Genomic DNA, 14,974 nt, shown 5'->3' with positions numbered 1-14,974 from the left:
GAACTGTAGCATTTGTAGCAAATTTTGTTAGGCCGCACTCTGTACCAGATCTTTGCTTAGAGATGGTCGAGATAAGAAGTTGTCTTCCTTCTGCACAGACAATAGGCAATCCCCATCCATTTGAAAACAAAAGTGGTCATGTGTGCTGTTAAAGGGCCTTGGTAACCTCTCCAGCTCTAGCCCCGGCCTTTTGGTGCAAATATTATACTGTTGGCTACAGATATGTTGTGGGGCTGGGCCGTTTTCTGAGGGTGGGTTGCTCATCGGATCCACTAATGATCATTACTTTGCCAAGACTTTGTTTTTTCACTTGGCCCTTGGGTATTAAATAATCCCTCAAGTAACTGGGAAGGAAGGATGAGTAAAGTAGATTCCTCTAGCTTGGCTCTGGATAATGTGGCCAACCTGAACAGTCTTTTTATTATTATTCCCATGAAGTGGACACATTTTTTGGTGGTTTTTCTTCCATTTTAGATTTTCTAGCACAACACTAGTTTTTCTTAGCCTGCTTCTTGATTATAAAAGCCCAACTTCATTTTAAAAACTAATTTCTCCCTTGAAGTTACTGCAATACTTTTTTTTTATCTCTTCCTATTTACTAAAAATAGGTTCCTGCTGTCCCCTCAGAAATTATCCTAGCCTCAGCCCATGAGGAACCTTCTTTCAGGAAGATGATTCAGAGGCAAGAAAGAGGGGGAAGGGCTCTGCAGAACCACTGCATGCCCCCCAACTCAAGTCCCTATCGGTAGTTCAGGGGATTTTGGTCCTCATTTGCCCAACCTCCCTGATTTTAGGGTCTTGCTAAATGAAGGTCAGGATAGCTAACTGTGATAGAACCAGAACTCCAGTCCGTAGCTCTTGGCTACTTAACCTTGTTGATCCCCTTGCTGAAAAAAATGCATTCCTGTTGTCTCCAGACCACACTCTTGAGTTCATTTGCACTCTCTTTATTGAAAATAAGTTGCAGTTGGGACACAGACACTGAAAATACACAATCAATCACAGATTGTTCTTTCAGAAGAGATATACCAAAAAATGTAAACTTTTTTTTTTTTTTTTTTTTAACTGACGGTTCCATACACAGACCACCCTAGACTACAATGTACATAGTTTTACTTAGAACAGCAGCTTTGGGAAGCGGCCTGCCTTTAAAGAGAGGTATCTGCAAAACTTAAAATGGGCAAACCACATTTGGTATCCATTTGATATTAAAAACTAGTACAGAATTGAAGGGTTAAATGCAACAGAGTCCAGGCTGCTGAGCTCCAGCAAGGAGTGAGTGGTCCCTCTAATGAACTCTGTGTAATAGGGAGGGAAGAGGCCAGGAGGGTGGGCTGGGAGGGAGCACCCCCTGGTTGCTTGCCAGTGACCAACCAGCCCACCTGATGTGGGGAGGAGTTGGCAGAAGTTATAGGGAGAGATGGGTTCTTCGAGATGATGATGACATGACAGCCTGAAAATCATTCTCCTGTAAACAAAGTTCATCACCTGAACCTGTTGTGCACCTGCTGTTGAGAAAATGTCTGAGTGCTTGCTTCTCTCTGGGGAAGAGACATTGCTGAGCCAGGGACAGTTATCAACCTGAGAGGAGGGTGGGCACGGTTACCATGTGCATGCATTGTTTTCAGAACTGGAAATCAGAAAAGGACAGGGGCCTGCCTTGGACATCCTGTAGCTTCTATACTATCGATGATGTATCAAATGCATTCACATTAATTACTTAAATCTGGAAAAGAGGCAGAGTTCTAGACTTCTTGTCTCCCTTTCATTTTCTCCCACCCTCAACAAACACTCAACACTTTTCCCTACCCAGGTCAGGCAGGGGGCACGTGTTGTTGCCCAAGGGGTCTCTGGTCCCTTTTGTGTCCTCTCTGTAAAGTGATAGAGAACTCCCACAGAGCCTGGACATATTTTTAGCTGTCAAGGGAGGCAAGAGGAGTGTTGGTATCCATGTTTGACTCCTTGATCCTTTGAGAGAAGGCTCCCCTAAAGGCTCTAGGCCAGCCTGTGAGAGCAGAAGCCAGTGATGGGGATGTCGGTGGGATGCTCAGAGTTGCAGCAGTACGGGACATGTTTTGCTTCAGTTGGTAGAGCAGGGCCCCAACCAAAGGCGAACACTGGCCCCTACTGACCAAGGGAAAATGGGACAATGGTTGAGGTGGGGAGGAGGGGAAGGAGGGTAAGATCTGGGGAGCTAATACAGGAAGGCTTAGCATGTTCTATAGCTATAACACCAACAACTCTAGGATTTCTACGAGTCCATAAGAATATAATAAGTTACATTCCGCATCGCCGGGCGTACAACCCTACCTGACACACCACTGGCACATAAGACAGACTATAACAGACACTATTTTAACAGTACTACCCACACCCAAAATTGCTATAAGGATCCCCTGGGTGGAAATTTGGGCACTCCAGGGCTGGGAGTTGTCCAGGTCATGCAGTAGGGATTGGGCCAGGCCTCGGGGCACGCTACCACCTTTGGTACATCTTGCTGAGTTCTTGGCTCAGCCCCCCTCAATCTGCACAGGTCCAGAGTGTTACCTTCAGGCAGGACGACAGCCCTCAAGGAGTTCCCCCTTCTGGAAAGCCGGAGGCAGGCCAAAGGAGGCGGGTGGCAGGGCAGTGCCACCCCAGCCAAGCTGGCCTTGATAGAAGGCAGAGTGCTCAACCACACGTTCAGTGTTGTCTCGTGGTCTCCTCCCACCTCCCGTTCCCCAGTTCTGTCTGTGGCAGCTAGTTTGGGGGGAGGGGCAGAACCTCTGGCCCAGCAAAAAAGGATATGGGAAAAGTATCCCTGAGGCACTAACAGGGATATTCTCCCAGGAACCTGGACTCCTGCCTTTTCTAGGGGCACGCCCAGACTTCTGCAGCAGCCCCAACTTCTATGTCACTACCAAGTGACCTGGGGGAATGAGCCACCAAGGGTTTGGGGGCACTGAGAATAGCCCTGCCATCCATGGAAAGCCCATTGCGATCACGGTAATACACAGAGGAAGATAGAAAAATACAGTATACCCAATGGACAGTATCTCTCATACACACACAATCAATTTAAGGAACCGTTTAAATTATTAGCTAAAATATTGACACACGTACCTTTTGTGCTGCTAAAATGGGTCAGTGTTCCCTCTAAGGAAAATATTGCTGCATTTGGTTTTCCCTGGTTAGGGGTCATGGGGCTCCCCTTCCTCAGCTGGTCCTTTTCTTTCAGACTTGGGAATGAGAATCCGTGGGGCCTGGCACAGGATGGGGGAACAGGCACCTCAGCCTGTGAGGGAGGGGTGGGACAGAGCACCCTGCAAACCCTGGGTCTTCTCTCCAGCAGAGCAGGGTTTGGGCACCCAGGTGGGTTTGGCTCATTCTGGAATTTTACTAGAGAAGGCCAAAAGAGATAGGATTGAGGTGGGAGGAAGAGGGATCGGCCTCTTCTAGCCAGGGACTGAAGCTGGGGAAATTCAGAATGTCCAACTTAGGTGGTCCTGATTCAGAGCCTGTGGGTGGGAGCTGGCCCTGACTGAGCAGAAGGTACTGAAGACTCAGAGGCCTGCCCCTCAAGAGGGGCACAGCTGTGGGTGGGGTTAGGAGGCTAGTAGCACCCATCCTACAAAGATCAGAAGCTTTGGGCTCAGCAAGTCCTAATCAGAGTTCGTGATTTCATGCTTACTTAATTCCACTCCTTGTTTCCTTCAACACAATCACAAAATCTCCCTTATTTTCTAACTTTTTAAGGCCAATCTGTGTTCAGATATGGTTCTTCATTTCTCCCTCTTTATCACCTTCTCTTACCTCTTGGAATATACTTGATTGCCTACTTCCCTTCCAGCATGCACCTAACTCTCCTTTCCCCACTTGATTTTCTACCTTTCTGCTCCTTTCTCAGCCTTCTTTTCCCTGCCTCGTTCCTTCCCAAATGCATTTTTATTCTTTTCTCCTTTCCCTCCCTCCCACCCACTGGCCTCCTTTCTTCCCCAACTCCCTTCTTTCCTTCCTTTTCAGACTTAGAGGGAACACTGTGTAATTATTTTTGTTTGCTTAACCCTTAAGAGGTGAGACAAGAACCGAGACCACTGTACAGAGTCCACAAGACTGGCCCACAGGGACAGGCCATAGCTGTAGCCCAAACATGCTCGCAGTACCCCGAGGCCCTGGCACGAGGTGGGCAGCTCTACTAATAGGCTGGCACCTGGTAGCCCTTGGGGCTGGTGTCTAGCGTTTCGGTGAATGGGGGGCTCTGGTAGGTCTCGGTGCCTTCGACGCCACTGCCTGTCGGGTATCCAGGGTAGCTGGTGCCAGGGGCTGCACTAAGCTGGTCTGTGGCAAAGAGTGACATATCGGTGCCCATCCGGTATCTCTGCAGTGCCTTCACCACGAGGGCCACCTGGTGGGAGGTCCAGAATGAAGATGGTTAATGTAGCGGCGGCGGCCAAAACCCCTAAAGGGGCCACAAAGGATTCCAAAGGTCAGCTCCCTCAGGAGCAAAAGGAACTGCAGCTGTCAGGTATATGATAAGGGAAAATGGAGAGAAAGGAGATAAAAAAGAGGTGGAGAGTAAAAGATAGAAATTGGGCAGTGTGTAGTATTGTTGGATGAGTAGTGGTCATGACACCTGCAATTTAGTCCTGGCTCTGCTTTTCTCTGTAAAATGGGTTACATTGGGTCCTCTCTAAGGCCTAGAAGCTGTAAGAAACATCCAGAGAACAACACCGTGGCAAGAACCAGAGGGAGAGGACAGAAAAAAGAGGGGGCAAGGTCGTTGTGCCTCAGGGCCCTGGTGAGGAGGGCCCCCAGCTCCTGCCCCTGACACTGCATGGAGAGCCATCTCCAACCTTGGCTTCTCAGTGAGGCAGAGCTGGGGGATGCTGGGCCCCTACTCACCCAGGTGATGATGGAGAAAAAAGAGAAGGCAATGCCGGCCCGGGCTGCATCTGCCCCCTGGTTCACTTCTTCACTCTTCTTGGTCTGCTGCCACTGGTTTGCCAGGAAACAGAAACACACAAACCACAGGAAGGACCAGAGCCCTGAAGCCAAAGGGGAAATACCTCAGATGTTGCCCCCTCCATAAGCAATGCCCTTTCCTGTCCTCTCCAGATACCCCCATGTTTCCCTTCCTTACTGGGACCATTCCAAACCCCCGCCCCTTCCAAACATCCCCCAGCTGCCTTCAATTCCTACCACGACCCCAAGTCCTCTACCCTGAATTCAAAACCTAAATGCCTCCCTCTCAGAAGTCCTCACACCCCCAATCTGATCCCCCAAGGCCTTCATTCTGACACCCCCCCCCCAACCCCAAACAACCATCTTAAACTCCCAATTCAAATTCTCCCTGACCATACAGGCCCAGGACACTTTTCCTGGCCTCTCCCAAGTCCTTATCTTGATTTCCATGATCCCAAAGTCCCACATGTTGATTCCTGAACCCCAAGATCCCCTTATATTCTTTTGGTGCCTATTCATGAGTCCTTCAGCCTCCCACCTGAGAAGGCCAGATCCAGGAGCACGGCCCGCCGCCGGTCCTTGACACTGCTGATCTCCTGGAAGTTGAGGTCAAGGACCAGGAAGAAGATGCAGGCAAAGAAGGCGATGATGCCGATGGCGATGCCGTAGTTACAGGCACCCTCGTTCTTGTTGTAGATGCAGTGCAGCTCCGGGCTGCTCTCACTGTTCACGTAGCCCTCGTTCACGATAGAGCCAAACACCACGATGGAGAACACCTGGGGGAAGAGCAGGGCCCAGTGGAGGGGGAGGCTCTCTCCGGCCCAACAAGCTGGGCCCACAGGGGCCCAAAGACACCAAAAAGGGCACCCTCAGAGCCATAGGCACAGAGGGAGCTTGGGGTGATTAAGGCGGGCTGGGCCTTCTCTTTGGGCTACCTGCTGCCCCTCTATGGCTTCCTGACTCAAGAACCTTAAATCAAGAAACAGGAATATTGACGGGGCTCCTCTCTTTGGCCCCTGAAGCCTCTGAGGAAAAAGCAGCAGAAGCACCTGGTCAGTGCTGACAATAGCCAGAGCTCCTGTGTGTGTGTGTGTGTGTGTATTATGGGTGCAAAGCTGGGTGGGCTCTGTTCTTAATGCTGAGGACAGCCCAGCTCCCTCATCCCTGGCCCAGCCAGGCTCTGAGTCCTGCCTTGCTTGCAGCCCTGCCCTGGGAACATGCGACATGGGGAACCCCCCGATGCTGACCCACATCCACCTAGGGCTCAGAGGCTCCCTCAGCGGGGAGACCCTGTCTCTCCTGCCCCCAGACCGCCCTCTTGAGGCCCAGGATCAAAGAGGAGAGAAGCAAAGAAGTCACGGCAGGAGGCCTGGTCCAGATGTTAGATGTGTTAACACGCTCACCTGTTAGACCTTTGTAGTGGTAACACTTTCAATGCTGAGGAAGACAGGGCCGTGAATTTCTTTAACATTTATGCTGTCTTCATGACATGGAAAAGCTACTGGTTCCAGATTAATAATAATAACCAGCATTTATGGGACGCTGTCCTAAGTGCTTTACAATGACTGTCTCATTTGCTTCCATAACCACCCTGGGAGACAGGTGCTATCATTATCCAACAGGTAAGTGACTTGCCCAGGGTCACCTAGCGAGTATCTGAGATCACAGTTGAATCCGAGTCTCTCTGACCCCAGGCCCAGTGCTCTGCCCCCTGGGCCCCCTACCTGCTAATGATTTGGTGAGAAGGCAGGAGGCCCATCTCCTTTCTTTCCTGCCTTATTCCCTCTCTCTGCTGCCTGATCTACCCGACTGCCTGCCAAGCCCGCCATGACAATATTCTGTCAACTTCACTCTCCTCCCTTGTGGACTCTTGTTTGCTTTCTCCATCAAGGAAATTAATATACACACTGGAAGGATAGAACAAAAATGACTAATAGGAAGTCCCAGACGGGTGAGGAGAGGGCGACTGTCCTCAGTGAGTTCAAGAAGCCAAGGCGAATTTGTAGGGGGTTGCTGGCAGCAGCCAGTGATCTCTAAAACATCTTGGGGGGTGGCGATGGGAATGATAAATGTTGGAGCCACACACCAATGCACCACCAGTCAGTCTATGAGTGGAAGCCATTATGGAAAGCAATTATTTCTAGTCACAATTTCTGTAGTACAGAAGAACTGGGAACTCGTCCCATCAAGAAGGAAAGGGGCTGAACAAATTATGGCATATGAACACAATGAAATACTACTGTTTCACAAGAAATGGAGAAGGGGTTGGTTTCAAGAGAACTCTGGGGAGACTGCATAAAGTGAGGCAGAGTAAAGGGAGCAGGACCAGGACAAATTATATAGTAATAAACCACTCTGAAAACTAGAAGACTCCTGATCCAACACAATACCATCCATGATTCCAGAAGCTTAATAATGAAGCATGCTACCTACCTCTTGATGGAGGAGTGATGACTACACAATAAGACAGACTTATAGGAAACAAGCAATACAAAAATGTGTTTTTCATGATTAGGCGTATGACGAGGGTCTTGTCTTTTCTCCTTTTTTTCAATGGTGGGAGTAGGCTGGAGAGAAGAGAAAAATCTATCTAATTAAAATAAAAAAGGAAAAATCATGGGAGTATGGGAGAAGTGCCAGTAGAATGAAGGGCAAATGTTGCTCCAATTTAAGAATGAGAGACAGAGACAGAAAGGAAGGGAAGGGAAGAAAAGGCAAGGAAAGAAGGGGAGGGGGAAAGATAAAAAGAAAGGTTAGGGAGAGGGGGTTAGGGAATCACAAACTATGAGTCAGGAAACTTGAGATGAATTCCTGGCAAGATTTTAGAATGCACTTCTCAAGAGCATGATTACTGAACATCTATCTGGAGGAGATACTAATAAAGAGCTTTCAAGGCTTCAAGAAAAAAATTTATATTACGCTATCCCCTTTTTTTTGGGGGGGGGAGAGCAGGAATACTAGACCCCAGTCTATGTATCAGTTGGATTATAGGAAGCATAGTTTGCCCAGATTTTAGCAAAGTATTTGAAAAAAGGTCTTCTGCTATTATCAATGGGTAAGATGGAATTATATGGGCTAGGGTAGAATTGGGTGTAAGAAGAGCTGGTTGAATATACTTATATCAAAGTGGTATCTAGTAGGGTGCCCCTAAAATTCTGACTTGTTAACGTTTTTATCAATGACTTGGCTAAATGTGTATTAGATTTTCCAGTAACACAAAACTTAGAAGGAACAATAACATAGCAGATGAGTCCGAAGTTTTTTTTTGTTTGTTTGTTTTTTTTAATCTCAATAGGTTAGTTCAAATAAGATGAACTTTAGTAAGGACAAATCCTTTGAATTTTAAAAAAAAAAATCAGTTTCATAAGAATAAGAGAACAGCATGGCTAGATAGCTGCTCATCTGAAAAAATATCTGGAGATTTTAGTGGTCTTCAAGTTTAATGTCTGATCATTTTAATATATTTAACATCTACTGGTCATCCTGCCATTTAGGGGAGGGGGTGGGGGGGGGGGGAAGAGGTGAAAAATTGGAACAAGAGGTTTGGCAATTGTAAAGTTGCCCATGTATATATCCTGTAAATCAAAGGCTATTAAATTTAAAAAAAAAAAAAGTTTAATGTCTGATCAATCAATAGTGACACAAGCAAAAGGAGGTGGTCAAACTAATGCAATCTTGGGCTGCACTGACAGTCAGAAAGGAGGGGATAATTCTATTCCACCCTAGTCATGCTATACCTCTAGAATTTAGTCCAAATGTGGGTACTGAATTTTAGAAATGAGGAGTTAGATGGCACAAAGAGTAAGATAACCAGAATAATGAAGAGCCTCATGAAGCTTAGCTTGAAAAAAATATGAGTTAATGGGAATATCTCCTACACAGCTGCCAAATTGATACTCATTCCTCCACTTAAAACATCTTCAATGGCTCCCCTTTGCCTCTCAAGAGAAAACAGAAAACTCTCAACCTGACATTCAATACCTTCTACACTCAGCCATATCATATCATACCTTTCTAGCTGTTTCATTTGACTTCCCTGTATACACTTTCTCTTTCTGATCAATATGGAACATTGGTCATTCTCCCTCTTTAATACAAGGGATGCACTTCTCTGCTTTCTTCAAAGCACAGATTCAAGTGCCTTCTATGATTTCCTTATCTTCCCTTCCCTTTTCCCTTCCTCCTACCACTTCTTAGCACTGTCAACCTGTGGAAATTATTTAACATTTACTATTTGGTAAGCACACTTTGGGAGCAGCTAAATGGCAAAGTGGATAGAGTGCCGAGGCTGGAGTCAGGAGGATACATCTTCCTGAATTCAAATCTGGGCTCAGACATTTACTTGCTAGGTGACCCTGGGTAAGTCACTTAATCCTGTTTGCCTCAGGTTCCTCATCTATAAAATGAGCTGAAATAACAAACCTCTCCAGTGTCTCTGTCAAGAAAATCCCAAATGAGGTCACAAAGAATCTAATTCAACTGAGCAACATATACAACAAATGTAAAAACCTTTTTGAAGGCAGGAATAGTTTTGTCTTTATATCACAGTGGTGATATAAGTATTTATTGAATTGAAATCAATATATCCATCTAGACCTAACTCTTCTCAGCAATATCTGAAGCAATTGCAATAGACTTGGGATGGAAAATGCCATCCACATCCAGAGAGAGAACTATCAAAGACTGAATGTGGATTGAAACATACTATTCTCACTTTTTTCTCTCATAGTTTTTCCCTTTTGTTCTGATTTTTCTTTCATATCATGTCTAATATGGAAACATTTAAAATGAGTACATACGTATAACCTATCAGATTGCTTGTCTTGGGGAGGGAGATACATAAAAAAGGGAGGGGAAGGAAATTTGGAACAAAGATGAATATTGAAAAGTATCTTTACATGTAATTAGAAAATACTATTAAGTAAAAAATATGTCTTGAAATATGTTGAAGACTTTTATGTGGAAACAAGATATTAAATTTATTTTACTTGGTCTTGGAGAACAGAATTAAGGAAAATGGATGGTTGTGGGAAAAGGTATTAGGCTGATTATAAGAGAAAACTTCCTATCCACTGAAGCTATTCAAAAGTAGAATGTAGAACTCCCTCCATAGGATGGAGTGGGTTTACCTCCTCACTAAAAGTCTCTAACCAAAATATGAACACTTGTTGAATATGGTATAGGAAAGATCCATTTTTAGGTGCAGTTTGCATTAGATGTCTCTGAAGTTCCTCCTAATTCTGTGATGCGCTCTCTCTCTCTCTCTGTCTCTGTCTCTCTCTCTCTCTCTCTCTCTCTCTCTCACACACACACACACACACACACACACACACAGCCTTCCCCCGAAGCTGAGAATGACTTTTGAATTGTCCCTAACATGAATTGCTAATCTCAGACTTCTGATCTTTAAGTGTCTGACTCTGACCACCTAACTGCTCTGCCATCTGGATGAACTCTCTTGGACCCCGGGATTCTTCATCTCTAATATTTCATTTCACTATTTCTGTCATAAGGATTCTTCATCTCCAATATTTGAATTTACTAGTCCTATAATCTGTATTTGTAATATCTGACATCTGAATATGTGCCTGTTGCTTGATAGGGAGGAGAATGAAACCACAAGATGTTTCTAGAATAGTATTTAGGTATGTAGTAAGATGGGAAATAGTGTTCCTTATCCAAACCAGAAAGCTCCAATGGATAATATAGTGATCCTTCCCTCTATGTTCATTTCCTTGTTTAAAACTTGCCCCTATTAATGGTTATAGAAACAGAATATTTGAGTTAGAAAGGATATCCCTCATTTTACAAACAGGTAAACTGAGATGTGGGGAGGGGAAAGTGACTTATCTAAAGATGGAAGAATTGGTATTAGAAACCAGGTCTTTCTTCTGACTCCTGGTCCTCGACTTTTCCCCTTGAAAAAATGTGTGTGTGTGTGTGTGTGTGTGTGTGCTTACCCTCTTAATTTCTCATGGCTCATTCTAACATCCGAAGCAATTATATTGAGGGGAGTAGGACTGGATTAGACAACCCTACCCTTGAGCCCTTGCAAAGACACTTTTTGGTTTATGCAAAAACTTGCACCCAAGTGTTTCAGCCTCTGTCAGCCCTACTTCCAATCTGAGAGGGCTTCCTGGAAGAAGTTAAGGTTAGGTTTATCTCAAACAGAGCTTCCCTATGCAAAAGGTCCTACCTATTCCTGTTGCCCAGGCAGTGTAAGATAGCATCTCTGCCTGGACCAGAACCAAGAACAGTTTTGGGGGAAACAAACCCAGGAAAACTGATTCTAAAGAACTCAGACCCTGTTCTTCCCCCCCTATGTTCCAGACTTGGAGCAGCTCTTGCTATCTGACACAAAAGATATCTCACCTAATCTCCTTCCCCTGGGAGCTCCTTTTCTCATTTCTCCTCCATCAAATAGTCCCATTCTAGTAGAACTCAGAACTTTATTCCTTTCCTTTGCCTCAATAAAGAGCTAAGCATCTACTCCCAGGACCTTGTTCACCAAATTGCGCTAGGTTCTGACATGAATTTCATGCCCTCATTTTATCATCTATTACAGGAAAAAAGCTATGTCATCAGGCCCTTTGCCAACTAGGACCTTTCCCCCCCTCTTCTTTTATATTCCTTAAACCAGAAATTTCTAAAAATCTCAACTTCTGATACAAATCCGCAGTCCAGACCTACCAAAACACCTAGTCCCTGACCTTTGGAATAAGCCTTCAGCTGATGCTAGCTGACTAGAACAGGATGGGGAAACAGTCTTCCTTAGAAGCTTCTCAGCGGTGAGGGGTAAGTCCCTGAGACTGAGAAAAATGGCTGTCAAAAATCACAAGATGTTAAAAATCAAAGACACTAGAGGTAGTTCTGAGGCAGATTCAGCCTTGGTAATCAGTGGTCAAGGAGCAAGTATAGAAAGGAATGCCAGCATTTGGCCCTGGACTACCTGGAGCCGAACAAAATTCAAAACCTCAATGGATTTTCCCTTTCTTCAGATCAAACAACAGCTTCTCTCAAAAGGTTTAGTGCTATCCCCATTCTCTTAAATCCCTGCCTGGGAAAGTCATTTATATTTCTGGTCCTTCCTCTAAATCCTCTGATCACTTTCCAGCAGCTCCCAAGGTCCTGGGGCATCCAAGCTGGCAATGTCCTTTCATCTTTCCCTTCCTTTTCACTCCTACTGACCCCACCCTAAATCAAACCTGAATTATCTCTTGCTTGTACTGTTGTGATGTTTACTAATAGTTTACTCCTCTCCATTTTTTTTTAAAACACAGATACCAGGATAATCTTCCAAAGGCCCAGAGGGCTGATCACTGCCCTGTTCAAAATTCTTCAATGGATCCTTACTGCTTACAAGATTATGTACCAGCTCTTTAGACTTTTGTTCAAGATCCCAACTTAACTTGGAGGCCCATCTACTTCTCTTCACACATATCAATCAAACCAGGCTGCTCTCCAATTTTATTCTCTTTCTATGCCCCTGTACACACTGTTCTCCTATCCCTTCTTTCAAGGCTCCACCTTCCTCCAAGAGGCCTTCTCCGATTCCACCAGCTATGAGAACTCATTGCATTCATACATAAATGACTCGTCCTTTTCCATTTGTACTCTCATATCCCTGTTACTGTTAAGTTTTGGATAAACTGGGTATCTCATGTCTCCTCCTAAATTGTAAACTCCTTAAGAATAGACTATGTAGTGTTTTCTCTTGGTATTCCTCCCAGCATCTAGTCTAGGACATTACACCCATTATTTCATAAATAATGGAATTTTCAAAGGAATTGTGTTTTTACTTTGTATACAAGTCCACTTCAATGGGAATCATCTTATTGGAGGTGGGAAGATAGAAAAAGGAAAAGATTTGAGAGTCCTCTTTTTGATGGGTTAACATGGCCCTACCCCTCAGGGATGACCCCCTTTTAGGGAAGAGGTGGCATACATGTTATCAATCACTTCCTATCCAGCCCCGACCTGGGCAGCTCAACAGAAATAACTTACCGAATTGGTAGGTTCAATCATCTTCTCCCCTTTACCTCCCCAGTAGCTCAAGGACTCTACAATATTCCTCCAGTTTCTACTTCCCATAAAGGCTCTCAGAAAATAGGAACCTGAGAGAAAGGGAAGGGGCTAAATGAACTACCCACTTCCTAATTTACTCTGGATCTCAATATCAAGTTTCTTTTAAGCATGAATTTACATATGCAACTCATGGACACATGTTTAACACATGGTCTGGGAACAGGGAAGGGTGGGAATGAGCTATATTGTGAATTGTCTGTTCCTTGGGGAAAGGGAGCATCAGAACCCCCCCCCCCCCCATCTCAACACTGAGGGGAGGATGAAAAATTAAATATTCCTCTGGCTCATCCTGGAATGCTCAGTGAGGTCATTTCTGGCTTACCTGAGGGAGAAGGCTGCTCACTTGTCAGAGAAATGAAGTCTGCCTATTGTCCAGAGGGAGAGACTTAAAGCAGAGCTGGGGTGAAGGGATGATTCAAACACATGAATTTGGAGCCCCCTGAAGTTTACCAATATAGGTACAGCTGGGGGGTGGGAGTGGAAGGGGAAAGGTGATAAAATGCCTACTATCCACCAGGAAGGGGAAACTAAAGGTTTTAAGAGAGAGGTAATTAGGTGAATGAGACACCTCCTCAGCGTTGTAGGGAATTTACTAAGGAATCTCAAATCCCATCCTTTCCTCCTCCTTTCTTCTCCCTGTTCCTGAAGCTGGTGGACAGCTCACCCTAGGAGCAGCAGCTGCCCCCACCCCCAAGTCCTGGGTCTAGTCCTTGGGTGACGTCATCGGAACCTCTGAGGGCCCCTCCCAAAGGGTCTCAGAAGGGATCTGAGATCTGAGTGAGGACATCCCTGGTTCTATATGGAAGAGGGGAAAGGTAGATCATTTCTTGCTCGGTGTAGTGGTGGTGGTGGTAGGTAGTGGGAGTCACCAGGTGTTAGAAGGACCCATGTATGCAGTGCACCCCACCCCCAAACCTCAGCGTTATATGTGCATGAACTAGGATGGGGAAGGAAAGAAAAATGTCTGCCGGTCCTGCACTTCCCCCCCCCCCCCCCCCCCCCCCCCGCCAGTCCCCAGAATCCAGAAAACAGGAGAGCTTGGGCGGGGAGGGACAGCCAGGTTGGCTGAAAAATATATAGGGGGGGGGGGGGCAGGGACATAGGGGGTGCGGTGCTCAGTGTCCTCCCACCCCAGATTCAGGGATTCGGGACCTGTTCCCACCGGACTATTTAGAGGATCCATGACCCCCACCCCACCTACGCATTACGAGGCAAAGTGAACGCTGGTCTGTCTCCCCGACACCCCACCCCCCATCCCCAGGTCTTCTCGGGGAAGGACAGCACTAACCCAGGCGAAGTCAGATCCTGGGCTCACCGCTCCCCTCGCCCCTGCCTAGGCCCATTTATCGCCCCCCCTCCTTCCAGGGGACCCTCCGGCTTGACAGCGAGCGCCCTTACCCAGGCCGTGATCCGCAAGATGGTCTGGGGGCGTTTGATGAAGCTTATGGGGTCCAGGGCGGCTCCAGCCCGGCCGGCTCCGAAAGACGCCCCCTCCATCTTCGTACGTCAGTCAGTCAGTCTTGCTGGCCCCGGACAGAGCCCCCAAGGATGCAGCCGACACTGCCACTGCCACTGCCACTGCTGCTGTTGCTGCCGCCGCCGCCACCCGAGCAGCGCGAGTCTCTAACCTGACGCGCGCCCCCTCCCGCGGGCGTGCGCACAAAGACCACGGGAGCGTGCGAGGGAGAACCACCCCCCCTCCCCAGTCTGCTCCCCATCCCACTGCACAGCAGAGGTCCTTCAAGCTCTGTTCACTGAGAGTCATTCCCACCGAGCTCTCCACTTCCATCGTTCCCTTAACCATCCCCCACTAAGCCCTAACCAATTTCACCGCTCCCCCTCCCCCAATACTTCATTGGTCACCCTTTCTATCCTCTAACCGCGTCTGCTGACCATCCCCCACTAGTCATCTATACTTTGTTGCCCTTTACTATTGCCCATTAATCAT

At 46.6% G+C, this 14,974-nt stretch overlaps 1 protein-coding gene across 1 annotated transcript; it reads right to left on the bottom strand.

Annotated features, from left to right (window-relative positions):
- Positions 1-931: 931 nt before the first annotated feature.
- Positions 932-14,650, bottom strand: SYNGR3 (synaptogyrin 3). Its single transcript, XM_031945834.1, has 4 exons — positions 14,425-14,650; positions 5,480-5,717; positions 4,882-5,024; positions 932-4,384 (listed from the first exon to the last, which is right to left on the bottom strand). The coding sequence occupies exons 1-4, from the start codon at positions 14,521-14,523 to the stop codon at positions 4,175-4,177; spliced, it is 690 nt and encodes a 229-aa protein (XP_031801694.1). The 5' UTR covers positions 14,524-14,650; the 3' UTR covers positions 932-4,174.
- Positions 14,651-14,974: the final 324 nt, after the last annotated feature.

The sequence above is a fragment of the Sarcophilus harrisii genome, chromosome 1, assembly GCF_902635505.1.
Source record: "Sarcophilus harrisii chromosome 1, mSarHar1.11, whole genome shotgun sequence".
In the NCBI taxonomy this organism is placed as follows: domain Eukaryota; kingdom Metazoa; phylum Chordata; class Mammalia; order Dasyuromorphia; family Dasyuridae; genus Sarcophilus; species Sarcophilus harrisii.
This window is presented reverse-complemented; position numbering and strand designations above follow the sequence as displayed.